Source organism: Columba livia, chromosome 16 (genome assembly GCF_036013475.1).
Source record: "Columba livia isolate bColLiv1 breed racing homer chromosome 16, bColLiv1.pat.W.v2, whole genome shotgun sequence".
Taxonomy (NCBI): domain Eukaryota; kingdom Metazoa; phylum Chordata; class Aves; order Columbiformes; family Columbidae; genus Columba; species Columba livia.
Window position 1 is genome coordinate 4,723,545 of NC_088617.1, and position 24,332 is coordinate 4,747,876.

The 24,332-nt window shown below is 54.9% G+C and overlaps 1 protein-coding gene across 10 annotated transcripts; it reads left to right on the top strand.

The window, feature by feature from the left end:
• The first annotated feature begins 10,070 nt into the window (after positions 1-10,070).
• KCNS1 (potassium voltage-gated channel modifier subfamily S member 1) lies at positions 10,071-23,708 on the top strand. Of its 10 annotated transcripts, none has more exons than XM_065031945.1 (5): positions 10,071-11,004; positions 12,064-12,205; positions 12,325-12,428; positions 16,221-17,213; positions 21,146-23,708. In XM_065031945.1, the coding sequence occupies exons 3-5, from the start codon at positions 12,354-12,356 to the stop codon at positions 21,599-21,601; spliced, it is 1,524 nt and encodes a 507-aa protein (XP_064888017.1). In that variant the 5' UTR covers positions 10,071-11,004; positions 12,064-12,205; positions 12,325-12,353; the 3' UTR covers positions 21,602-23,708. The 10 variants fall into 10 exon arrangements, with proteins under 10 accessions (XP_064888017.1, XP_064888018.1, XP_064888020.1 ...); XM_065031946.1 differs by having other exon boundaries at positions 10,072-10,274; positions 10,497-11,004; positions 12,064-12,428; XM_065031955.1 differs by lacking the exon at positions 10,071-11,004 and having other exon boundaries at positions 12,007-12,205.
• The last annotated feature ends 624 nt before the right edge of the window (positions 23,709-24,332 follow it).

The window sequence follows — 24,332 nt, forward strand, 5'->3', positions numbered from 1 at the left end:
AATCCAGGAAACGCTAAGAAACATCAGCAGGAGAAAGGGTGTGCAGGCTGAGGGACCTGCCCAGGGCAATAGCAGAGCCAGTTGTTGCCACCAGGCACGGCAGGGGCAGAGCATCACCCAGCAAACAGTGCCCACCAGACCTTCCCAGCCTTGTCACCTGGAGCCATGGCTGATGCCAGGCTTGCATGTCCCATCATCATATTCTCAACAAGCAGACCCAGCCCAGATTGGGGGAGAACCCTGTTCTATCTGCACACACTAGAGAGAGCAAAGAGGAAAATCAGTGAGTGCTGGATGACAGGGAAAGGAGTATTTGGGTGTCTGGCTGGGAGGAGGCACTTTGCCTCCATTGCCTCCCAGCCCGGCAGCCCCCACAGCCCCCCAGCTCCTGACCCCCCGCATCCCCCACCCAGGAGCAACACTGCAGGCACTGCCCGAAAGGTGTCTGGTGCTGGAGCTGCTGCTGCACAAGGGCTGGGCTGATGATCCCCACCACTGGGCACAAGTGAGGGCATCTGGAGAGCAGCATGACCTGGCCAGATACCCTGTTTTCCCGAAAATAAGACCTACCCCAAAAATAAGCTCTAGCATGGTTCTTCAGGATTTTTGAGGATGCTTTAAATATATCTGTACTCCAAAAATAAGTTCTAGTTACAGTTCATTTAAAAAATCAATTTAAATAGTGTCCAGGCAGCTGTACATGTTAAAAAAAAAAAAGGAAAAAAAAAAAAAAAAAGGGCATCTTTTGGAACAAAAATTAATATAAGACCCTGTCTTATTTTTGGGGAAACAGGGTATTGAAACCATCCACAAATAGAGCAGGACAAAACCTCTGGTTATGGGATCCACATCTCCCATGGCCCAAGGCAGACACTAGAAGCTCCCTGGCCAAGGCTGGGAATAGCATCTGCTGGAGTGAGTCCTTCCAGGGGCACCCCCATGGTGGAACTGGAGGGAGGCAAAGATTCAGAAATGATTCAGTAACTGAGAAGGAAAACGTCCTGCGGTGAAGGACCACCTCTCTGCTTAGCTCAGCCAACACAGAGCAGAGATAACTGGAGAGCTCATGCAGTGCCAGGGGATGCTAGAAACACCAGGTGATCCATCAGGGGCAGCCAGAACAAGGGCTGGGAGCTCATCAGCAGAATTCAGTGTAAAAATCAGACATTGCTTCTTACCAGTGCAGTATCCTGCTGGGGGAAAAAATACCTCTGTCATCCTTACAGCAAAGCAACCCCTTGGAGAGGGAAGCCCTGTGCCACAGCAGCCGTGGGGTGACAGGGACAGAGCCCCAGCACTCCCCTGGCCACCCCTGCACTGAGGCAGCCCGGGCTGGCACTGTGGCCCAGGGCAGAGACGCCTGATGACACCTCCCGCCAGTCATTAGTCACAGCTCACAACCCTCCCTCCTCCATCTGGACCAGCTATTAGCAGCTATTAAGCAGGCATTTCCATGCAGCTGCCTAATTTGATAATGCCGCAATTATCTTGGTTTGTTAACAAGATTAAATTGCTAATTGGTTTGATTAAGCACAGAGCTCCAGGCACAGGGTGCCCATGGCCCCACACAGCCCGATGGTTGCTGTGCCCAGTGCAGCAGCTCCTCTGCAGAGACAAGGGCAAGGCAGCAGCCCGGGAGAGCTTCATCCTCCTAAAAACTGATGCCTGGGTCTCCAGATCTCCATGTGAAGGCCTGGAGAGGTCTCTCCTCCTGCCCTGAGACACAGCCAGCTTTGCTCTTGTCACCAGTGTCACTCAGCTGCTGGGCAGGGCAGGCGGAGGAGATGGGGCAGAGGATGCTATGGGGACATCTGGTCTGCCTCAATTCTGCTGCTTTCTGTTTGGGAGCATTGCAAGTGAGAAAACCCAGAGGAAGTGCACCAACTGTCTGCATCCACCTGCAGCTGAGTAAAACAATCCTCTGCCCTTCTCTCCCTGCACACAGGTCCCCACCAACATGCACAGCAGCACCCAGCTCACCACTGCGGCTCTGCTGGGGAGCTCCCATCACCATGGATTAGACCCACCCGTAGCCCCCTTGCAGCCAGCAGCCCCTTGCGGGGAGCTGGGCAATGCACCAGAACATGCACACGGAGGGATCACTGACTGTGTCAAGCTCCTGGCAACATGCTTTGAGTGAAAATCCTTTGGATCCAGGTCCCTGGGGAGGAAGGGAATTCCCCTCTGCATCCTCTGTACGTGCCAGCAAGACAGCAGGAAAAGCAATGAGACCTGTGCCAAAGACGCAATATTTCCATGCTGGTTCTTCCCATGTCACCTGCTTCCCCAGGGCTAAAGCAGCCTGGAGATGGAGGGGTTCGTTTTCTCTGGCACAGCTCAGGACTCACTTCTGTGGGACCTTCTCCTGGAGCGGGCCCACTGGGTCTGATGCTGGGAACATGGGCAAAGGCTGAGGTCAAGGACCCCGTTTTGCATTAGAAATGTCCATTGTGGCGTGTCACAGCAGCAGCACCATTGCAGGGCAGGCAGCCATTCAGCGCTGCATCTGGCAGGTCTGGCTTATTCCATCTTCCCTCAAAATGGGTTTTGGGACCAGTCACTCTTGGACTGATCCCAAAGGAAATATCCACCACTACCTGACTTCTCCCCAGGGATGGGATCCAGAGTGGCTTCCTGGGAGCCATCAGCATTATGGGGACAGCCTTGCTCCATGCAGAAATTCACTTTGGTCTGCTATGAGACAGAGACAGGGCAGAAGTAAGGTCTCACCTACAGCACACCTCTTGCACACCTAAATGTCTTTTTAGTATTTTCTTGGCACCTTCTCAAGGATACTGAGTGATCAGGGTTTGAATACAGAACAGTTTGGTGCTCAGGAGTCATGCAAGACCTTTTCAAGGGATGATTCAAACTAGTCTAATAAGAATTATCACAGCTTTGAAAACCCTAGAATAGGGAGGGTTGTTTCACTAGCCTGGCCCAGAAGTGGGAAGCTGTAATCCCAGCAGGATGCAGCAATTGCATCAAATCCAGAGGAGAAAATACCCCTGGCTGAGCAGATCCACCTGCAGGAGCTCTGCCCATGGACAGGTGCTGCTCACAGTCCTTATACCCTCTGCAGAGAAGCAGCAGTATTTCAGGCAGGAAAAAGAGTCAATACCATTCTGGTTCCCACCATAAAATAAATACATACACATGTCTACAGAAAAATAAACCATCCTCACACTGCTGAAGGTCAACAGATGCATGAATACACTCTGTACTTTCTTCTGTGGCATGATTTATATAAACTCAGCTCACCTGGACCAAGGCACCCATCAGCTGCAGGGAGGGGTTGCTCAGGGCCAGAGCTGTCTTGCAGCAGCTGATGCCCTCCAGTATTTTCTTCCTGAAGACACAGGGATGCATTTTTCCCTCTCTGGAGTCTCACCATGAACACACCTTGGCTTGCATGGCCAGGATGCACCAGGAGCAATTCTGGGTGCCCTCCCACACTTCCCAAACAGGGATCGTGTGGCACCAGGTCCTGCTGTGCTGAGAGGGCATATGGGGAGCTGGTCCTGGGCTGGCATGGTGGAGGGAGCTGCAGCTGCCACCAGGAAGCCTTTGGAACAGCTGGGGTGGAAACTGTTCCTTCTGTCTGGCTGCAGCACATCACCTTGGTTGTGCACCACACCAGCTCCCTGCGTAGTAGGGATAGCAGGGGATGGGACTGTGGAAGAGGAATGCCAGAGCAGCCCTCTGCAATTTCTCTCCTTCCTGAAGTGCTGCCAAGCCTCGCAAGCTGCTTGTGGTGAAGCCCTTCGATCTGGCGCAGAAACAGCTCTGTGTGCCCCTGACAGCCAAGAGGCAGCAGAGCTGTGCGGAGCCGCTCGGCTCCATCCTCCCCCTCATCCCACCGGGAATCCTCACCAGGCTGCTCTCAGCTGCAGCCGCACAAGGTTGCGCACCCAGGAAGCCTGTCAGACGCTGGCAGGGCTTCCCTGGGCTGGGGAACCTAAAGAAAAGGAAGGCAAAAAAAAGGCACTGGCAGCACCTTGTAGCTGGGGAATATCCCTGCGTGCCAACAGTCCCTCATCCCCCTGCAGAAAGAGAGCAGAGGAGGCAGGAACCTCATTCCTCTGCAGTAAAACACACTGCATGAAGGCATGCGAGAGCTGGGCAGTGGTGCAGGCAGCAGTGCCGGAGCCCTTCTCTAACACCCCAAGGTCTCAGCCCCAGCCCCACAGCCAGGCTGGTGTCTGCATTCAGCCAGGCAGCTGGGACGTTACCCAAATAACAGCTCTGGCAAAGCACTTGAAGCCTCACACAAAGTGGTTTGTAGAGGGGAAAGCCCTGACAGGGAGCAAAACACCTCCCAGAGGCACCTGCCCTGCAACAGCCCCCGCTCGCACACTGAAATGCAGCACAGACCCCATCTCACAGCCCACGCACCTGCTCCGGGCAAGCTCAGGGTCACGAACTCATCGTCATCCCCAAATCCACCAGCACAGGCACCAGGGTACCTGCACACCACCTCCCAAATGGGTCTGCTCACTTGCAGAGAGACCCTCACAGCTAACCCCAGTGCCTCCCCATAGCACAGCACTGGGGAAGAACAGAGTGGGCAATTTATGCTGTAGGACGGCCAAAAAAACAATCTCCTGCCCCAGCTCCAGCTGCAGGGGGGAAGCCAGTTTCCCAGCTCCTTCGGGTCCCAACAGGGGAATTCCTGCCTCTTCAGCCCTGTCTGTGCCAAGGCACACGCAGATGCTCCTTTCCCCGACAACTATGTAGGTTAATAACATGCAATGTGATTGCAAGACACAGGGAACCGCAAAGCTATGTCAATATTTAGCTTTTACACATTTGGCTAATTAGAGAGCAACCTGTGATTCCTTCTGAAGGAGGCAGGGCTGCTTCGCCCCTCTCCCTCCCCTTCCGTATCTTCCCGGTTCAGATGGGATAAACGTCAGCTCATTATTTCTGGAATTCGCTGGTCGCAAACGGTCTGTCCCAAAATGCTGTTCCCAGGCACTGGATGTCAGAAATCATTACACTAAATAAAGCTCCATGAATGATTCATGAAGCTGAGTTTCACATTAATCAGGGAGAGATAGGCAAAAGCAGCCCAGCATCGCAGACCGCTGTGTCGTGTTCTTGCACAGACAGGCAAATGGAGAGGTTTGGACCTTCAAGGCAGAAATCAGAGGTGTGGTGCAAATCAGAGAAACACCCTGGTCCCAACATGATCAGAGCCTGACCAAGCAGACACCAAAAGCAGGCAATGGGCTGTCGTCCAAATACTTTTCTGCTTCAGGAGCTTCTGCGCCTCAATCATGTTAATGAGCCCAGGGCAGGCGGCTGCTGCTCCAAGCATCCTCCGAGATGCACGACTGCTTTTCACATTAGCCCTGGTCTCCAGCACGGGGCTGGGCCAGCACAGGACTCACGTACTGACTCCCTGGCTCCATGCACTATGACCATTAAAAATAGAACAATGTTTTTCTGAAATGCCATTGGGAGGCTCCATCCAGGGCCCAGGCAAATGGGGCTTCTGTGTCCCAGCACAGACTGTCCACCAATGGGTATTTTCTTGGGGTGCAAATGCTTCTTCCACTGCTCCAAGACTTTGGAAAGAAGGTAGATGTGTTCCTTCTTAGTACCTGAAGCTACTTAAAAAGGCAAGCCTTGGACCCTGTGAATCCAAGAGTGAGGGATGCCGTCAACATGGCAGTGCTGGTGGAAGGAGGCAGTGAAGCGTGGGATCCTGTGCGCATTTTGCAGGAGCGAGCGCCTGTGCCTCTCCCAACCAGCCAGCCAGTGAGCTCTCATCCTCGGGTCTGCCTCTGCATCCCTGGCTGCTCCTCTGCGGCTTGTTCTAAGATTGCTGGTAAAAAACCCTAAAACTGCAAAAATACGGCAATGAGCAGCTAAGCCAGCTGTACAGCAGGAAAATTCCATAGCTGGTGTTGTAAAATCTGGGCTCTGACATGAAGACAGCCGCAATTCTCCATGCAGCAGCACAGGAATAACTATCAGGAGGCCAATGGGCCATCAGACACCCCTGCTCCCCACACTGCGGCTCTGCAGCCTTCCTGAGGGCATCAGTCACCAACCCCGAACCACAGCAGGGCTGATCCACCACCGAGAGCATCCACCTGGGGGAAGTGAGCGGGTCCCATGCCAGTCTGGTCCTCCAGATCCACCCCCTCCCCAAGGCTCCAGCATCTCACGGGACAGGTTGCCAATGATGCAGCTCCATCAGCCCCAAGTCCTCCTCCTTGGTCTGAGGTGTCCTGCCCATGCAGGGATGATGTCTGCAGGAGGGAAAGGCAAAGATGGGATGAAGGAAGCCAGAAAGTCCTCCAGCATTCTCCAGAGCCCTGAGACCCAAAGACCCTCTGCCACCAGAGTCCCTATAACCACCCCCACATTGCCAATACCTCCCGCAAGGACCCCAAAAGAGTGCATCCTTCTACAGAAGGGTGAGCCTCTCCCTCATAACCCATGCCCCATTAATCTCCATCTGTAATTTCTTCTGCTCTCACCCCCTTGACAGCACAAGGGTAGCTGGAGGCAAGCCAGCAATGGGACCCAGGTGTTTGCTGAAAGCCTCAAACCACCCGGGCACTTCCTCCTGCGAAATAACAAGAATAGTGACAATTCATCACCAATTTATACTTTTGCCTTGAAATTTCTGACTCTGTCATCACAGCTGGGCAGGGACTGAAGAGGCACAAACCCATCTCCCTTTATCCCGACCCTCTTATTTAATGGAGAGACTGATTTTCAATTTGTCTCCTTGTGTCACCACTAAATACTCATTTATAAGGCAGTGCCATGTCCAGGGCAGCACAGGGGCAGGGGACAGATGTCCCTGCTCTATTCTACCTGCTCATGGCCATTGGGAGCCACCATGTGCTCCCTATGTGGCCATGGTCATGGCCATGGCTGTGCACAGAGATCAAAAGCAAAGTGGAAGGCAAGCATCTGCACTGCCCGAGCCTGTGGAGAGCCAAAGACTCAGCTGTGCTCTTGCTTACTTGAATGGTTTGGCCTGCAGTATTGTAAGAGTTAATTACAATGAAATGTGTGCTTCCATCTTCACCCATCTCTCTGCCTGTGGAGAAAGCAAGCGGTGAGCCTGCACTGCCTCCGCGAGCTCGGGTATGATGATCAGTCGTTGTGGCTTTGTCTGTACTAGTAAATGAAATGTGCCTGGGCTGACTCTGGCATCAAATCCAGGTGGCAGAGAACAGACCAAGTCCTTGCTATGAACCCCTCCTCTAACACCACGCTACCTGCCCTTCTGGCAGCATCCCTGCCCTGCTGGCAGAATCCCTGCCCACCGGTGGCTCCCAGCCCTGCTGGTCTGGTCTGGGGGGTGCTGCCTGATCCATGGGAAGCCCTGGCCTGAGGTGCTCCAACAGATTAACAATGATCTTGGGAACAGCTCTTGGCTTTACTGAATTTGATTTTGGGAATGTGTTCCAGGTGCTGTAGAGCATGGAAACTACCTGGGGCAGAGACAGAGCGGACGGAGGGGATGCAGCACAGGGGAGGTTGCAAGTTGCTATAAGATGGAGGCAATGTATGTCCTCAGGGTGTGTGGAAGCCATCCAAACAGTAAATCGTTGCTCTGAAGTGCCTGACCTTACACTGCAACCGCCCCTCTCCAGAGGCTCACCATCTATATAAAAAATAGTACCTGCTGCGTTAAGACTATCCAAATTTTCTCATGTTTCTGGTTACAGCTTCTGAGCCCAACTGCAAGCCAAGGTCTCCAGCAAGTTCAGTGAATGTTCATTAATCTTTCCTTGCCTGGGCACCCCGTGGGCTCAGTAAAACTCCAAGCCAAACAAGTTTCAGGCTGTCAGAGCCATGGGCTGTAGACAGGAAATACACCAAGAGCCTGTCCCCTGCCAACCACAGGCAGATGGCAACACAGTCACCTTACTGTGGGGGACTGGATGCTGTGGGTGCATCCAAGGGCTTGAGAGTCTGAAGGAGGTTGGTTAAAGAATTTCCATCACGGAGCAGGCTGAGATCCCCCTGTCAGCAATGTCTACAGACACCCTGTGGCTCTGGGAGGAAGATGGGGTTGTGGGGATGGGACCCCGGAGCTGGTGGTCCCCACTCCCCTCCTCCTGCTCAAAGGATGCTTCTCTGGCAGCTCGGCTTTCCATCCCTGACAACCCCTGGGCTGCATGGGGACAGCTGATGGCACAGGAATGGGGACAGCTGATGGCATGGGAAGGAGAAGCCCAAACCCCCCCAGCCAGGGCAATTCCCTGTGGGAAGCCAGGGGTGATAAACACACCAGCAAGCACAGAAACCACTAGCAGAAAGGAGCATTAAGGAAAGGCCAAACATCTTCGCCAATGGGAAACACAAGTGCAGGGTTTTGCATCTGCCCTAATTTAGCTCTTTCCCTCTGGAAAGGACTATTTGTTAAATGCTTTGTGTTCATGTCCTCAGCATTAATCAGCCCCCATTGGCTCCATGGACCCCTCTGTTCTCACAGGTGCCCCATCCCACCCTCCCACATGGCAGATATACTCAGCGGCTCTGGCCTTACACAACAGATGTCCAAGGGGCTGAAAAGTGCTTGAAGATTTTTCTTTTAATTAAAGGAGCTCTGCAGACATGCTATATTCATATATATTTCCTCCTATTTTTTAATTTATTGCTACATCAGCTATTAAAAAAAAAAAAAAAGGCAGAAAGAAGAAACTAAGGGAGCTGCCACAAGCTGAGCGCCTTTTGGGATGAGTCACTGCAGTACTGAAATGGCTGCTGGCTTCAGACTCACCCTGCCTCTGCGATTTGCTTCCAGACTGCAGAAGAGACCACTGCAAGAGGTGTCACCCCCCATCCCCGTGCAGAGGATTTGCCATGTGGTTATTGACATAGTCCCCCCCAGGGCTTCTGTGGGAGGAGACCGTTCTTCCCCATGAGAGGAAGATGGGGGGAGACATGAAAGGAAGAGATGGTGAGGCATTTCCAGCTGACCTGATTTTCTGCCTGTTCATGTCTCCACTTCACTGCCAGTTAGTTCAGGAGTGGAGGTGGCGGCGCAGGGCTGGCCCATGCTCTGGGAAGCTGCACCCTCCCACCATGGCTGCAAACGCAGCTGCACCAAGTAAGTGTCCTTGTACCTCAATTTGCTGGGAAGGAACCTTAAAACAGGAATGTCCCTTTTCTGCCACTGCTTGCCAGTGTCAGTGCGAAGTCAAGCCAACAGTCTCTGGTGTGCTAATGGGAGAGTCAGGCCTTTTGCATCTGAGTTTGTGCAGCAAAGGGAAAATTCACCTCGGGTACCATTGATGCTGCAGCCAAGTCCCCTCTGAAGGATGTTGTGATGCCAGCACAAGCATAAATGGGGCATCTGCAGCTTGGGAGGTGAACTTTGCTCTCCTGCAGCTGCTTCCAGCCAGGTCTTTGAGCTGCAGCAGGAGCTGTGGAGGTGTCTCCCCTCCCTGTGTCCCCAGCCCCTTCCCAGAGTGACCCCCCCAGCCTGTGGACATTAGGGGCAGAGCCCCAGCAGCTCCCTGAATCACTTCCCACTCATGCTTCAGCTCCTCCACACAGCCCAGGGAACACTCAGCAAACCTCCTAGTGCTGGGAGAGGTGGTTTGTGGGGGGGACAAGGCTCAGGTCTCCCCTGCGACGCATAAATGAGGCTCTGGTGCAGAGATGAAGTGCTGGACGGAGTGGGTGCCTTTGCAGTGTGATGTGCGGCACCTTCCTGGAAAAATGGCTGGCTGAGAAATATTTTCAGACGTGAAAAGAAAATTCACCCTGATCACCGTATGTCAGTGACAGGCAGAGAAGACCCCACTCAGGAGCCAGCCCTCCTCCCACCCCGTGGGCTGCACCCCGCTGGGGCTCAGCACCTGCTGTGAGCTGGGCTTGCAAGCGCCTGGAGCAGACAAAGCTGGGCATGTTTATCTTGCAGCTTCCTGGGATGCTCGGCCATCCCTAATTGCCATAAAAATAAATGCTTTTCACTTCATATCACAGAACAGAGGAATTTCCCTCAGGTTTTTTTTTTTCCTCCTCTTTTTTTTCCTTTTCTGAGGCCTCCCTCAAAGTCATCCCTTCCCCCTCCCTGCGCTGCCTCCTTCCCATCTAAACAAGCACACGGCACACACAGTCTGACACACCACACACATGGAAACACACTGATGGCCCCGCAGCGGCGAGCACTGCCTGGCACAGGGATGGGGTTGGCAGCACAGGCGGCCACGGGAGGCAGGCGTGTGGGCAGGGGGAAGGATGCTCGCCACCAAAAAGAGCTCTCAGCCAGCCACATGCAAACCTGGAGGACGGTGAGCACCTGCAGGCTCCAGCCCCTTGGGCTGGAATCAGCAAGCTGAGGGATCCGGTGCAGAGGGTGGTGTGAAGTCTCGCCCTGTGTGAGCTGCCTGTCTGGCACAGCCGCTCTGTGCTGGCTGCTTGAGCAATGAGGCATTGCTGTGCAGACATACAGCCCTTGCCGTCACCTCAGGAAGGTCTCCCATCCTTTTTCTCCTGTTTCTTTGCTCTGGCAGTTGACTTCTGGGGAAACTGGCGCACTTGCAGCGCTCCCAAGGCCACATGGGGATGGCCCTGGGTGGCAGTGACAGCTTGCTGACCTGAAACACCGCGTGTGTCGTGCCCGGGACTCTCCGCCTTTGCCCACCAACCGACAAGCTTTTAAAGAGACAGTGGGAAGCTCAACAAGCCAGGGCAGCTCTTCTCTGGGGGACTGTCCTGGTGCCCTGCGCAGCCCTGGTCCCAAGGAGGAAGATGGAGCTGTATCACATGGAGGGAGACTGCAAGGGCAGAGCTGCATCATCTGCCCGGTGCAGGGCAGCACGGCTGCTGGGGCCCTGAACACCCACAGCACGCTGCACCCCACACAGGTCTGGGGGCTCAGCCTCCCAAGGGCAGCACTCGCTGCTTGGGCAGCTTTGCAAAGACCTGGGGTAGGCAAGGGCTGGACGAAGCCCGTACCCCACTGCAGCACCCACCAGCCGTCCTGCAGGCTCGCCCAGCTGCTAAAGGCACTTCCAACAGGTAAGGTGGGCAGGGTAGGGGCACCTATACCTGTCTTAGGGTTCCTGTCCCGCTGCTATCCCGGCTCGTCCCCCAAAGAAACCACCTGCCTTGCACCGGAGCTGCACCGACCCGCCAGCCGGTTTTATTAAAATCTGGTCCCCCGTGTTGTGATCCCGGTGGGCTGCCCCGGGGGACGCGGTGGGCTCTCCCCGGCATCCCCAGCCCTCTCCCCTGCACAAAGCTCGGGGAACGCCCCAGGGTACCGGGCGGAGGGACGGACGCATCGCTCCGCTCTGCTCCGGCCCCATCGCAGCCGCCGGGAACCGGCCTCGCCTCCCCGCTCCCACCGCGCGGCTGCGGGCAGACCGGAGGGCGGCACCCGGGAGGGGCGGCGGGCGGGACCCCCCTCTGGCCCCGCGGGGCTTCTGCCGCCGCCGCCGGCCCCGCAGGGCTCCGCGGCTCCGCGCCGGGCGCGCACGCTGCGGCGGGGGCGGCGCCGAGGCAGGTGAGCGGCGGGGCCGGGCTCTGGCACCCGGGGTGCGGCGGGGACCCCGGGCACCGGCACCCGGAGCGCTGCGGGCACCGGCATCGAGGGGCGGGGACTCGGGCAGCGGCATCTCGGGGTGCTGCAGGCACCGGCATCCCGGGGACCCGGGGCACTGGCATCACGGGGCGCGGCGAGGACCGTGGGATTGGCAAAGCAGAGAACAGCAGGGAACGGGGCGCCGGCATCCCGGGAAGCCGAGGTACCGGCATCCCCGGGCATTGCAGGGATCAGCACCCTGGGGCGCGGCAGGCACCGGGGCACCGGCATCCCCGGGTGAGAGGTCAACCGGAGCAGCGGCATGCGGGGGTGAGCAGGGATGCGGGTAGCGGCACATCGGGATGAGCGGGGAAGCGAGGTACCGACATCCCGGGGTGAGCAGGGAGCCACCGTGCCAGCAGCCACATCCCGGGATGCTGCTGGGACCCGGGGCACAGGGATACTCCTCCTGGTCCCTCAGGAGAGGGGTGTAGGAAAATCCCTCTCCCCGAAGCCTTCCTCCCGCGAGGGCTGCATCTCCTCCTCTTCCCCAGGGTGCAGAGCAGGGCGCGGGGGTTCCCTCCAGAGAGCTTCGCAGCCACAGCGTGGGACCCGGGAGCAGAGGCTGGCACAGGGCAAGTCATCATCTGCAGCAGGCGCTGGGCTGCCTGCTCGTAGTAGAGACCCGAGCTATCGGTAATCACCCCCTCCTGCACCCCGAAGAGAGCAGGGAGTCCCCCTGTCATCTGCATCCCCAACCCCGGGCATTTCGGTGGGCTCTCAGCACACAGCAGCAGCTGATGCTCTGCCTGCAGGGAGCAGTCAGCAGTGGAATTCCTCCTCTATGCTCCCCCCGGCCCGCCTGGTGAACACCCCCCACCGCCAAGGGAAGGCTTTGGTCCTGAGCATCATCAGGCCGGTAGGTGCAGGGACGCTTGCAATGATGGGGACAGGGCTCTGCAGGGACGCTTCTGGGTGACCAGAAAGCAGGTGTCTCCCCAGTCCTGCTCCAGCACATCACTGATGGGGACACCATTCTGCAGGAGCTGGAAGGTCACCCAGCCACATTCCCCCTGCCAGGTCCCCGTTGGGGACCCCCAGCCCTACCCCATCCCCACAGGCAAACCACACAGCATTTCCTCAGCTGTTTGCAGCCACCACCCCCGTGCACCTGGGACGTGCAGGGTCACAAGCCCAGGGTGACAGAGCGTTTAGGGCTGGGCTACAGGCAAAGGATAAAGGGTTTCCTCCTTCTCTGTGTGTTTCTAATGGTTCCTTTGAGACAAGCCACACGACTCCCTGCTGGGAAGCCTCGCTGAGCTGTAAGTACAGGGCTTTTTATTTGGACTGTTAATCTAAATCCATTGTACCTGGTTGGAAAAGCCCCTGTGTGCAATACTCCCTGCACTTGCTGCATCCTCACTTGAATGTCTATTAGCAGCTTCCTTCCCACTCCCCTGGGTCCCCTCCACCAGTTTGAATAAACATACATAACTTCCATTTGAAAGCCTTTAAGCAAAAAATATGTTGTCAAGGGAAACTCTTCTAACATTTCTTACAGATATGCTTGATCTGGTTTTATATTTTTTACTGTCATAAATTCATATGTCAGAGATTTTTTTCACCACAAGATACATATTCATTTGAACGCCCAACACCCAGCTCACACTGGGCTTGTGTAATTCTGATGATTGTCTCATTAAAATAGCTTACAACGTATTTCAAAATCTATCAAAAAGAGACTGGCTTTATCTGTTCTATTTTTCCAACCATTTATGGAAATTTTGGGTTAACTAAAGGGAAAATTTTGCAAATTCATCTTATTCCAGACAGAGACATTTGTATTCTCTGTCAATTCCACTTCAAAACAAAAAGACACCCCACCCTCCCCAGGTAAGCTTCTGTTTCCCAGCAGATACCCCAGCAAATGTGAGACAGGCTCACACTTTGATGAGCCAACAGGGGAGATCAGGCCAGGTCTTAGTTCAAACCTCACCTTTGTTCTAAGGCTGAGCTTAGCTAGTCATGAAACGAGTAGGGAAAACAGTTATAAAACTATTAATTGCTGCTTCAGATTTCTAGATGAAAGCTGTATGCGGGCAGAAGTAATTGGCTCTATTCAGAAGCAAACGGCAGAAAGGAGCATCTCAGACAGTTCACGACCCTTCTCCTCCCTCTGCTTCCTGCACAGGAGGGATTCCCAGGAGTACAAAGGCTTGCAGTGTCCCCACACCCACTTTTTTTTGGGGGGGTGCTGAGAGGGTGGTGGGAGCTCCCTCCCCACTCTCAGGGTTTGGCACATTTTACCCAGAGCCACAGCCACATGCTGGGGATGGTCCTGCTGAGCTGCAGCATCCCTTTGGGCTTGTCCCACTGTCCAGTAGCCTGCGCTGCCCTGTGCCCCCCCAAACCACCTTACCTTTGATGTTGGTGACACTTGGCCTGGCCTCCCAGAGCAGATGCTCCACAGGGAGGGTGCAGAGAGAGGCTGAGGATGGGGGTGGGGTGAGCTGGATCCCACAGACCCACCCCCATGGCCCCTGTGTGTGTGTTTGTAGCCTGAAAGCACGAGCATCATTCTGGAAAGAACCTGGATTAGTCATCCCCACCCCACAGATGGGCTGTGTGATGTCTTCCCTAGAAAAGCTAATCTGTCACAGAAATTCCAATTTATCTCAGAAAAGGAGTGTTTACACTCCCTTTTCTCTCTTGCTTTTATCTTAAGCATTAAAAAAATGATACTTTTTTTTTTTTCCTCCCCTTTGGAAGGCAAGACAGTGAGTCCATTAAGCTCTGAGGCTCATCACAAGCCAGTTTTCTCCTCCAGACGTGGTGTAATGGGAAGCGCTGGCTCTGTGGTGCAAAGCCTATGTCTTTAAGGAGCCCTGGCTGGGAGATGCAGTGGAGTTAGCAGATGCCTTTGCCAGGCTACTTCACACAAATCTGGCATTTGCTGCACCCACGGCCTTGCTCAGCTTTAAAACATCCCTCTGGGGTTTATTTCTAACCACCACTCTGGTACCAGTCCCTCTCTAGCTCTGCTCTGACCTCCAGATTTAGATGCAAAAATGTTCCCAAGGTCCCTCCTGGTCCGATAAACCTTTTAACACTGCATTTCTCAGACAAGGGAAAACACATGGAGCTCTAGCGTTTGTCCCATAAACCCCAAGAAATGTCAGTGAGCAACACAGGGCTGGGCTGCAAAGGTGTCTGCAGGGGAACCGGGATTCCCCAGGACAAAGGGGACCTGCCCCGTGTCACTGACCTGCCCTTGGCCCTCGGTGGCTGCTGTGGGACCGGACTGTCCTGTGCGGGGTCTGGTGGCACCTGCATCCTTTTCCCTCAGCTCCTGCTGCCTGTCTGCGGCCCCTGTCCCTGGGTTACCTGAAAGTTTGAAAACTTCAGTGGGTGACACAAGACACAGAAGGTGAGAGATTTTTCTAATAGCAGCTGGCTGGTGAAAACCAGGGAGGGAAGGCTCTGAGGTGGGAGACAGCCCAGCCTGGAGGTCACAGGTTCCTCAGCGAGCGTTGCAGCAAAAGCATCAGCGGCTGCAGAAGTTGTGTCAGTACCAGCAATGACCCTGGAAGTGTGGACAGAGCTCAGGAGCAAGTCACACCTCATAGTGGGATTTTTCCTAAGTAGCTGATGTATGGGGAAAAATATAATTCCTCAACCAAGAGGACAAATCCAGTGTCCTTTCTGAGGACACCCAACACCCCGTGCCGGGAGTGGGGGGACTGTGTGGCTACTTGATGCACCCCCAGGTGTTTTGATGAATAAGGTACATGGACATGCCTGATTTCCAGGTGACACAGAAAGATCACAAACCTTTCTATTTGCCTTTTTATTCTAAGCTTCTGCTCAAGATGGGTTGAAGGTGTGGGAATGCTTCTATTTGTTAGACGCTTTAACTGCTGCTCATTAGAAAATGGAATTTCTGCTGGGTGGAAAAGCTCAGCTCCCTGAAACACAATGGAAATCAAAACTTTGTTTTTTATTTCCCTACCAACACAGAGGTTTTAAACTCAGAGTCATCAATCATTCTGAATAATGGTTTTGTTATGTTTCGATATATAAAAATAATATTAATATTTTACATGACAGAGCACACAAGAGGAAACAAAGCAGGCAGATTGTTTTGACACTTCTTCGACTGAAATTCTCCCTAAAACCTTTGTGAAAACACTTGGATTTTGTCAAAACTGCCTTTGCTATTGGGCAGATTGCACCATCTAAGCACTTTTCAACCAGGTCTAATTAGCAACATAGATAGCTGCACTACAAAGCTCTTGGGCAGAATCACTGCATCTGTTTTATCCATGAGGGAGGCTCTTTGGGGTGTAAATCCTCTCTTCAGTGACTAATTACCTGTCAGAACAAGGAAAGCCCCAAGGATGAGCTGCTGGAGGGGCAGTAAGCTGCCTTCCTCAGGTCTTTCATGATCTGAAAAGGGAGAAACTTTAAGAGGTTAAAAAAAAGATAAGGAAAAGTTTAACCTGGAAAAATCATGAGTTTTTTTGTTTTCCTTCCACCCTGGCAAAGCCAAAAGCTGCTTCTTTCCCCTCCTCTCTCCTTGGTTCTCACTTTTCAAAATGCAAACATCCCCGCTCCCTCCCCAGGGTGCTTCTGCCCCCACCACCTCACCCAGGAGCACCCGGATCAGGGGGAGCCCCGTGTCCCCTCCAGCCCCCCTGTGTCTCGCCCGCAGGTGGAACCAGCTCCTGCTCTGCTGATCATGGTCAACAAGACCTTTAATTACTGGGGCCCAGGTTTTGAGGAGGACGTTATCAACATCAACGTGGGGGGTCTGAGAAGGCGGCTCAGCTCCAGCGCCCTCTCCAAGTTCCCCGACACCCGGCTGGGACGCCTGCTCTTCTGCGACTCGGAGGAGTCCATCCTCCAGCTCTGCGATGACTACGACGTGAGCGCCAGGGAGTTCTACTTTGACCGAAACCCCGGCTTCTTCCTCTACGTGCTCCACTTCTACCAGACGGGGAAGCTGCACGTAATGGAGGAGCTGTGCGTCTTCTCCTTCTGCCAGGAGATCGAGTATTGGGGCATCAATGAGTTCTTCCTGGACTCCTGCTGCAGCTACCGCTACCACGAGCGCAAACTGGAGAGCCGGCACCACAACTGGGATGAGGAGAGCGAGGTCAGCAGCGTGGACACATCCCCTGATGAGATCTCCGACATCAACCACGACCTGCTGCACTACAGCACGCTGCGCTGCGGCAACGTGCGCAAACGCCTCTGGCTCACCATGGAGAACCCCGGCTACTCCATCCCCAGCAAACTCTTCAGCTTTGTGTCCATCAGCGTGGTGCTGGTTTCCATAGCCACCATGTGCATCCACAGCATGCCCGAGTACCAAGAGGTAGATGAGAATGGCAACGTGCTCGACGAACCTGTCCTGCACAAGCTGGAGTATTTCTGCATCTCCTGGTTCACCTTTGAAGTGTCTTCCCGCCTGCTGCTCTCTCCCAACCCCAGGAAGTTCTTCAAGCACCCGCTGAACCTGATTGACATTGTCTCGGTGTTGCCCTTCTACTTCACCCTCTTGGTGGACGTGACCATGGGCAGTGACTCTGAGCTGGGCAACCTGGGCAAGGTCGTGCAGGTGTTTCGGCTCATGAGGATATTCCGGGTGCTGAAGCTGGCTCGGCACTCCACTGGACTGAGGTCGCTGGGGGCCACCTTGAAGGTAAACTGGTTCTCTATCTCCATATCTACTCCTGTAGTCTCTGGGTGAGAAGGAGACCTCTGGTACAGCCGGGGGATGCAGAAATTCCCATTCCCAGTGAGCTACAAGCTCTGGGTGGTGCGTGGAGAGTGTCCTTGGGGTGGTGAGCTGGGCTGTTGGTTTGTGTGCCTGCTAAAACAACCAAGTGTGAGGAGCACTGCACAAGTCCTCTCTGTAAGGCAAACAGCAGTTCATCCTATTGCTTGCAGACTTTGCTTCATGCAGAACTGGTGCATCCAGGGACTCAGCCAACCCTTCCCCACCATGGTGTGCAAGCCCCATTGCACAGTATTGGAACGGACTCAGCCGTGCACAGGTGGATGGTGATGTCCCACCAGAAGTGGTCAGTGCCCAGCAGGGCTGTGAGTGACCTGCTGAGCAGGGACCAGGCCAGCCAGCAGCAGCTGGGTATGGCAGCTTGGAGCTGCTCCTGTCCCCAGTCGGGGAGAAGCAGGAGCCTCCTCCTAAGGACATGCTGGCAGCTGGCCAGAGGTGACTCCGACCCTTGGTGTCTGCCCATCTAGGCAGACATAGAGATCCTGGTCCAGCTGAGCTGACACTTCCATCCGCCATGACGTGATGAGTTTGGGACTGACACATGGTTAACCACAGGTGGCACAAAGCAGTAGTAGAAAAACAAAGGGTTAACTGCAGGAACTGGCACAACCAGCCCAAGGCAGGGTTCCTGTCCCCGGCAGAGCCTGGGCTACCAGCAGCCACCCCTCAGGGTGCTGGAAAATCTCAGGGCAAGCAAGGTGTGCAGGGCTGAGGGAAGCTGGCCCCAGGACCTCATGGTCCTCCAGGGGATGAGGATACTGCAGAGCCAGCCAATGACCAGGGCTCAGGCATGCCAAGAGGTGGCATCCCTGCGGATTTGGTGAGAGGATGTCCTCATCCTCCATGGTGTGCCCCAAGGCTGTGTCTCTCCTCCCCATCCCCAGCCTCCTTAGACAGACCAAGAACAGCTGTGACAAAAGCCAAAGCATGAAGCCATCAGGAAATCCTCACCAGCCCGGTGCTGTGGTCCAGAGCTCCATCAATGCAGCGTGGCTGCGCAGCATGGACCAGCCATGGTCCCCCGCACAGCTCAGCTCTCCCCCACCGTCCCTCCCTCCTCCATCCCCCTGGTGCTGAGGGCCATGTGTGCAAATCTAGGGAGGGTGAAACTGTCCCCTCACCTCCCGCGCTTACACAGAAAATCCAGCCTGACGCATAAGCAAATTAAACTCAGCCTTTAATGGTCTCTGATTCTTGGCGACCACATCAAGAGAAATCCTAAAGCAGATCCTCGAGCCTGCCAAGATGCAGAGTGACACACACTCCTCATGTCCCACCAGGCACAGGGCTTGTGCTGAGCACAGGGAGGGGATCACCAGGACAAACACCTCCTCTCCTCGTGGGACAACCTCTGGTCCCCACATTTAAACCAGAAGATTGTTTTTCAAGCGCTGCTCATGAAATATCTTTGTATTTTTTTCCTCCTTCAGACAAAGGCTATGCCAAATGGCCAAAGAAAGCAATCTTAATAACAGAGTTTGAAAATCAACCAAAGGGATGCTTTCCTCCCACACAGTGCCTGGCAGGGGCCACAGCCGCAGCTCCTGGTGCTGCTCCCTCTGAAGGGCCATCGCAAGGATGGAGCAGGCACAGCTGCGGCTGGGGACACCCTGTTTGCCACTGCTGCAGCTGTGGCGAGGCCAGCAAGAGGTGTCCTGGCATTGGCAGGACTCAACTGCCAGGTTGGAGCCATCGCCATGGGTAAGTCCTGGAGAAAAGCAACCCCGAGTGTGGCTGGGGATGAGCAGCAGGAAAGGTCTTCTGCCAGCTTCTGCTGTGAAGCAGGACCAGCCCAGCACTAGTTCCGCAAAGCCCACAGAGCATCAGAATATGCAGAGGGGGAAAATTCCCGGCATCCTCAAAGCCTGCTGAAAGCAGAGTCCAGGGAGGATTGTTTGAAATGAAGACACCTGAAGTGTTACCTGCACCATACTTACTGCTGCACACTCACCTTGGAGGAGCAATTAGCAAGTGACAGACCCATGTAGCACTGCTTGCAAAATTTAAATAAAGTTGTACACATGGGAAGGGCTCTCTGATCCCTTTCTGTGCTCCGTTTCATCGTGAACAACACGTTGCAGCAAAGCAGGGACTGACGGGCTCATCTCCATGTTATTAAGCAGCAGACAAGACCCGGGGAGCCGGCAGCATCCCGGCTCCAGCCTCTGCCGAGCCGCTGATTCACCGAGTGACACTCTGGAAAGTGCCGCTTCCCGGGGACTCCGGAGCCAGCTGTAAATGGGGATGAGCGAAGACACAAATCTGACGCAACCACTTGGCATTGTGATTTACCGGGCACATAAATTACAACGTCTTGTTAATCATAATTTACTTCCTATTGCAAGAGCATAAAGCAGCAGCAGAGGAGTAAAGGCTGTTAACAGCCAGGAAGTGGGAGCGATGGCTCTGGCAAGCCAAGTAATTGTTCCCCTGCCACAAAAGTGCTAGCAGAGGGATTTCTGCCTTCTGCGCATCATAAACCCTTAACGGTCTTCAGATTACTTGGGGCCTGATCCAGGGTCTTTTTAGCTTGAGGAGAGGCTTCCCACACATCCCTGCCCTTCCTCCCTGCCATGCACAACATCCGTTACCGTTATTGCAGCTCCCCGGGTGCAGGTTTGGTGTCTGTCCCCCACTGGCAGCCAATGGTGTTAGGCACTGAGTAATTTAGGCATCTGCAGGGATCTACAGGAGCGGCTGTCTGTCTCTTGAGGGGCCTAAATACACAAATAGATTGGAAGAGCTGGAGTGCACATTCCCAGACTGCAGATGCATCACCCTGCTGTGGTTACTGCAGGCCATCTCCGTGCTCCATCCTGATGCTGGTATCTCCAGCCAGGCTCAAACTGGGCTCTTCCATTTCATTTGTCTTCTGCTGTACTGCAGGAAATACGTGCATTCAGCAGGGGAATGAGCCCATGGCTGTCCCAAGGACAGACAGACCTCCAGCCAAGGCAGCAACCCAAAGAGAGGTGAGCAAACCACACCTTTTGAGGATAGAAGGCTGCAAATAGGTGGCAGCTGGTGCCTGAGAATCAGCTGGGAGATTCCTGGAGCCTCCCTTGTGCCACAAGCCCTGACCCTGCTTGTAAATTTAAGCAGTAGGAGCTACTGAGCTGCCTGACTTTCCCCTCACCCTCCAACGCATCCCAGGGCCATAACTGATACTCTTTAAAAATGCATAAGGTTATTCATCTCTGCTGCTCCCCAGCTGGGATGTACAGATGTGCTGCTGAGCTCCAGCCAGGAGTGAACCTTTCATGGCCAAGTGATGAAACATCCTTGAAACGTGGTGGCTCTGAGCTGTTTGTCCTTCCCAAGGAGCTCCTTCGAGCTGCTATAGGGCATTTGCAGTCTGGGGCGACAGTGGAGGAGGACATTATTTGCACTCAGTATTACTGGCACTAGCTGAGCAGCTTTTGCCAGCAGACTAAGCAAAAGTCTTCTCGCTCCCTGCCGTGAATCCACCTCCTTTATGTCTCATCTTGACCGTGGAAGCTCTTTTCCCACGTCTTTTGCTGTTTGCTTTGCTCAAATGTTGTTTCGTTTAGTCATTATGTGGTTTCCAGTTAAGCATTCTCTGGCTATTAGGAGATGGAAAAATAACCCCCGGGATCAGAGCTCTGCCTTCCTTTCCCCAAAAGACAAAGAACAAGGTGGCAGAGCAGTGGGCAGAAACATTCAAGAAATTTGCTTGTGACAATCCAAAAGCGAGTAGACCAGCCGTGTTGACAGGAGAGCAGTGGCTTTGGCGGGTGCTTACTCTGGCCCTGCCAGAAAATGGGGGCTCTGTGACCCCCCCTGACCCCTGACCACTGCTCTGCTTTGCTTTCCAGCACAGCTACCGCGAGGTGGGGATCCTGCTGCTCTACCTGGCTGTGGGGGTCTCTGTCTTCTCTGGCGTGGCCTACACCGCTGAGAAGGAGGAAGACGTCGGCTTCGACACCATCCCGGCATGCTGGTGGTGGGGCACAGTCAGCATGACCACCGTGGGCTATGGTGATGTGGTGCCCGTCACCGTGGCGGGCAAGCTGGCCGCCTCGGGCTGCATCCTGGGAGGCATCCTGGTGGTGGCGCTGCCCATCACCATCATCTTCAATAAATTCTCCCACTTCTACCGCAAGCAGAAGGCGCTGGAGGCGGCCGTGAGGAACAGCGGGAAGAAGGACCCTGAGGACGTGGAAAGCATCTCCAGCCGTGGCGGAGACTCGGAGGCTCTGAGTGAGACCTCTCTGGGCAGGGGCAGCCCCGACCGCCGCGGTCTGACCCCCAGCTCCCACCCCACACCCTGAACCCCCGCGCCGCAGCTCCGGGGCACGCACGGGACCCACTTGCTCACCACAAGCACGGCACGGCTGTTGCACCGGGACACGGCGGAGCAGCCAGGCTCTCCCCATCTCGCACTGTGCCTGGCATCCCCCCTGCCCTGCGGAGGACAGGAGGGCTTGGAGGAGGTGCCCAGTGGGTATCGGCTGCTTCCAGCTACGGGATACAGCAGCTGGGTCCACCTGGACGTGTCTCAACCCTCACTCAGTGACAGCCCCGCACCCCGAGGCTGTGGCGCTCATCATACCCCTGTCAAAAAGAAATACAGGTGACCCCTGATCAGGCACTGCCCTGTGAAAGGGGGTTTTTCTCTGCCAGAGGTTTAGTGCTGTTGAGGGTGAGGCAGGCTGGCTGTCCCTGTGGGTCCTGTGCCAGATCGGCATCAACTCCTGCCCCAGCCTTGTCCTGCCCCCAGCTGGAAACAGCCTCAAAAGGCTCAGCAGCCCTGCTGGCCATGGGGGGAAGGGGGTTTGAAATGAGTCTGTATGGGAGGAGAGGTGGTGTCCAGCTCAAGGTGAGCCCCACTGCCCCCAGCCCCTGAGGAGGCATTGACTGCACCTCACCTTCCTTCCATCACAACTGGGGTTCACCTGCTCCCTTGCGCTGCCATCGCTGGGAGCCCCAAGGGCTGGGGCTGTGCTGGGAGCGTGACATGGCCAGGAGCACTGTCTAGGGACACCCGCCAGGGATGAGCAGGCAAAAGGGACACTGTGCTCTGAGCCAGGAGCAGCCTGAGGAGATCGAGCTTGGGGAACCGAAGGCCACCCCCGGTGGGGTCTCCCCCACAAGCCCATCACTCCCTGGGGCTCCCATGCTGTGGGACATTTGTTTCAGAGGAGTGGCTGCTCTCTGTGGGTGCTGGCACCCAAACCCCAGGGCAGAGGGGAGGCAGAGACCCTGCCAAGAGCTGCCAGGGAGCAGATGTGGGGGGACACTCCTGGGCACAGAGAAGCTGCCTCTGCCATTGCCATATGCTCATGATTTCCACTGTGGAAGAGCTGACAGGGAGCCCAGGGGCTGCAGCAGCCTGTGATGGGGTGGAGGTGACCAAAGACAGCCGGGTTCGGCACGTGCCCGGACCCCTTGCCACAGCCCCCAGCCTGGCTTCACTCTGCTGCCTCATCCCACCCTGCCATGGGGCCTGGCAGGGGCAGGAGGGGACACAGCGCCCTGGCGTCACCTGTGTCCCCACAGGGAGCCCAGCTCCCTGGGTGCCGTTGCACCCACCTTCCCTCTGCAGTGGGGAGCACCCCTATGGCCCGGGACAGCTGGGACACGGGGGACCTTGCACAGCTCCTCGTCACCACCACGTCTGAGCACCTCACAGCCGGGCAGGGGGGTCTGACCAAGAGCTGGGATCCCTTCCCATCCGGACCCCCCACCTGGCTGAGCACATTCGGGGCTGCTCCCAGCACAGCATTAATTCCCTATGGAGTTTTTTCCTTGACCCCCAGTTCTCTGTTTGGAAACGGTGCAGCTCCTTTTTGCACAGAGGAAAACACCCAGCAATGCCTGTGCACCCTGCAGTTACCTAATCGGCTCAAAAATGTGTTGATAGCTGCAGGAGTGCTCCAGACACCTGGGTCGGGGTGTTTGCCACCCGTTGCCCTGGCTGCCTTTGGGCACAGCAGCGGCTGCCGGTGCTGGCTCTGCCCGGACCCATCTGCTGATCGCGGGGAAGAAAAGAGAAACCAACGCCAGCGCAGGTCCAGCCTTTCAGAACCCAGGGAACAGCGGTGTGGGATGGGAGAGTGCTCACACTCCTGGCGTCACCAAGTCTTCCAGTATCGACGGTTTGTGGTCTCTGCGCTCATCCTTGCTGCGAGCTGGGACTGCTGGGCTGCCCCGGCTGCCCCACCAGCTCCCGCTGCGCTGTTACTTGAATAATGGAAGGAGTTTCCCCTTCTCTCCATAAATATTCCAGTAGCAAAATGTATTAAAATGTGAAGACTAAATTACATATATTAATTAAAAAGCATTATGCAAATAATTATTAAAAGAGCATGTAAATTAATTTTCTATCTATGCATGGGATGCATACTGTATATTTTATTAAAGACCTAAGTGACCCGCTTTGGATGCTGGTTTTCTGTTCAGCGGGGTTGTGCTCCTGCAGCCACCGCCTGAGCCGGGCTGGGTCGGGGGCTGGGTGTGAGCAGCCCCCAGTTAGCAGCTATTACCCCTGGCACTACTCTTGTTTTAAGAAACAAACTTCAGCTCCAGGCTCATGGGTCATGTTTCAGACTAAAAGTAGAAAAGGCTCCATTTTAAATGAAAATATAGCAGGTGTTTGTTGTTTAACTTGGTTAAACAGTATTTTAAGCTCACCTTTGCCAGCAGAAGGCTGGAAGAATGTGTGCATGCTCCCTGTTGGCTTCCCAGACGTTTTGCTGATGGCTGTTAGCAAGGGCAGGGGAGCAGTGCCTGGGGTGGAGAGGGGACACTGCCCATTGCAGCTCTGGAGACCCCAGAGGAGCTGGTCCCTAACACCAACAGCTGTGTTCATCCCATTCATCCCTGCTACTTCCATTAGCTCCAAGTATTAAAGCCAGGGGGCTTGAAGCCCACCCTGACAAATTCAGACTAGCTTGTGCAGGCCAGTAGCTGCTTAAGCTGTGCTTAAATCCCATCTCCTGGCATGGAGAACGTCCCCTGGGCTTTAGCGGCCCTAATCACATCCAGCTGCCTTCCTCACTG

What these genes read in the sequence shown, in the direction of transcription:
- KCNS1 (XM_065031945.1), top strand. Translation starts at nt 12,354, where the DNA reads ATGCTCCCCCCGGCCCGCCTGGTGAACACCCCCCACCGCCAAGGGAAG. An exon ending in TCCTGAGCATCATCAGGCCG is followed by an intron (nt 12,429 to 16,220) that starts GTAGGTGCAGGG and finishes TCTCGCCCGCAG; the next exon opens with GTGGAACCAGCTCCTGCTCT. An exon ending in CGCTGGGGGCCACCTTGAAG is followed by an intron (nt 17,214 to 21,145) that starts GTAAACTGGTTC and finishes TTTGCTTTCCAG; the next exon opens with CACAGCTACCGCGAGGTGGG.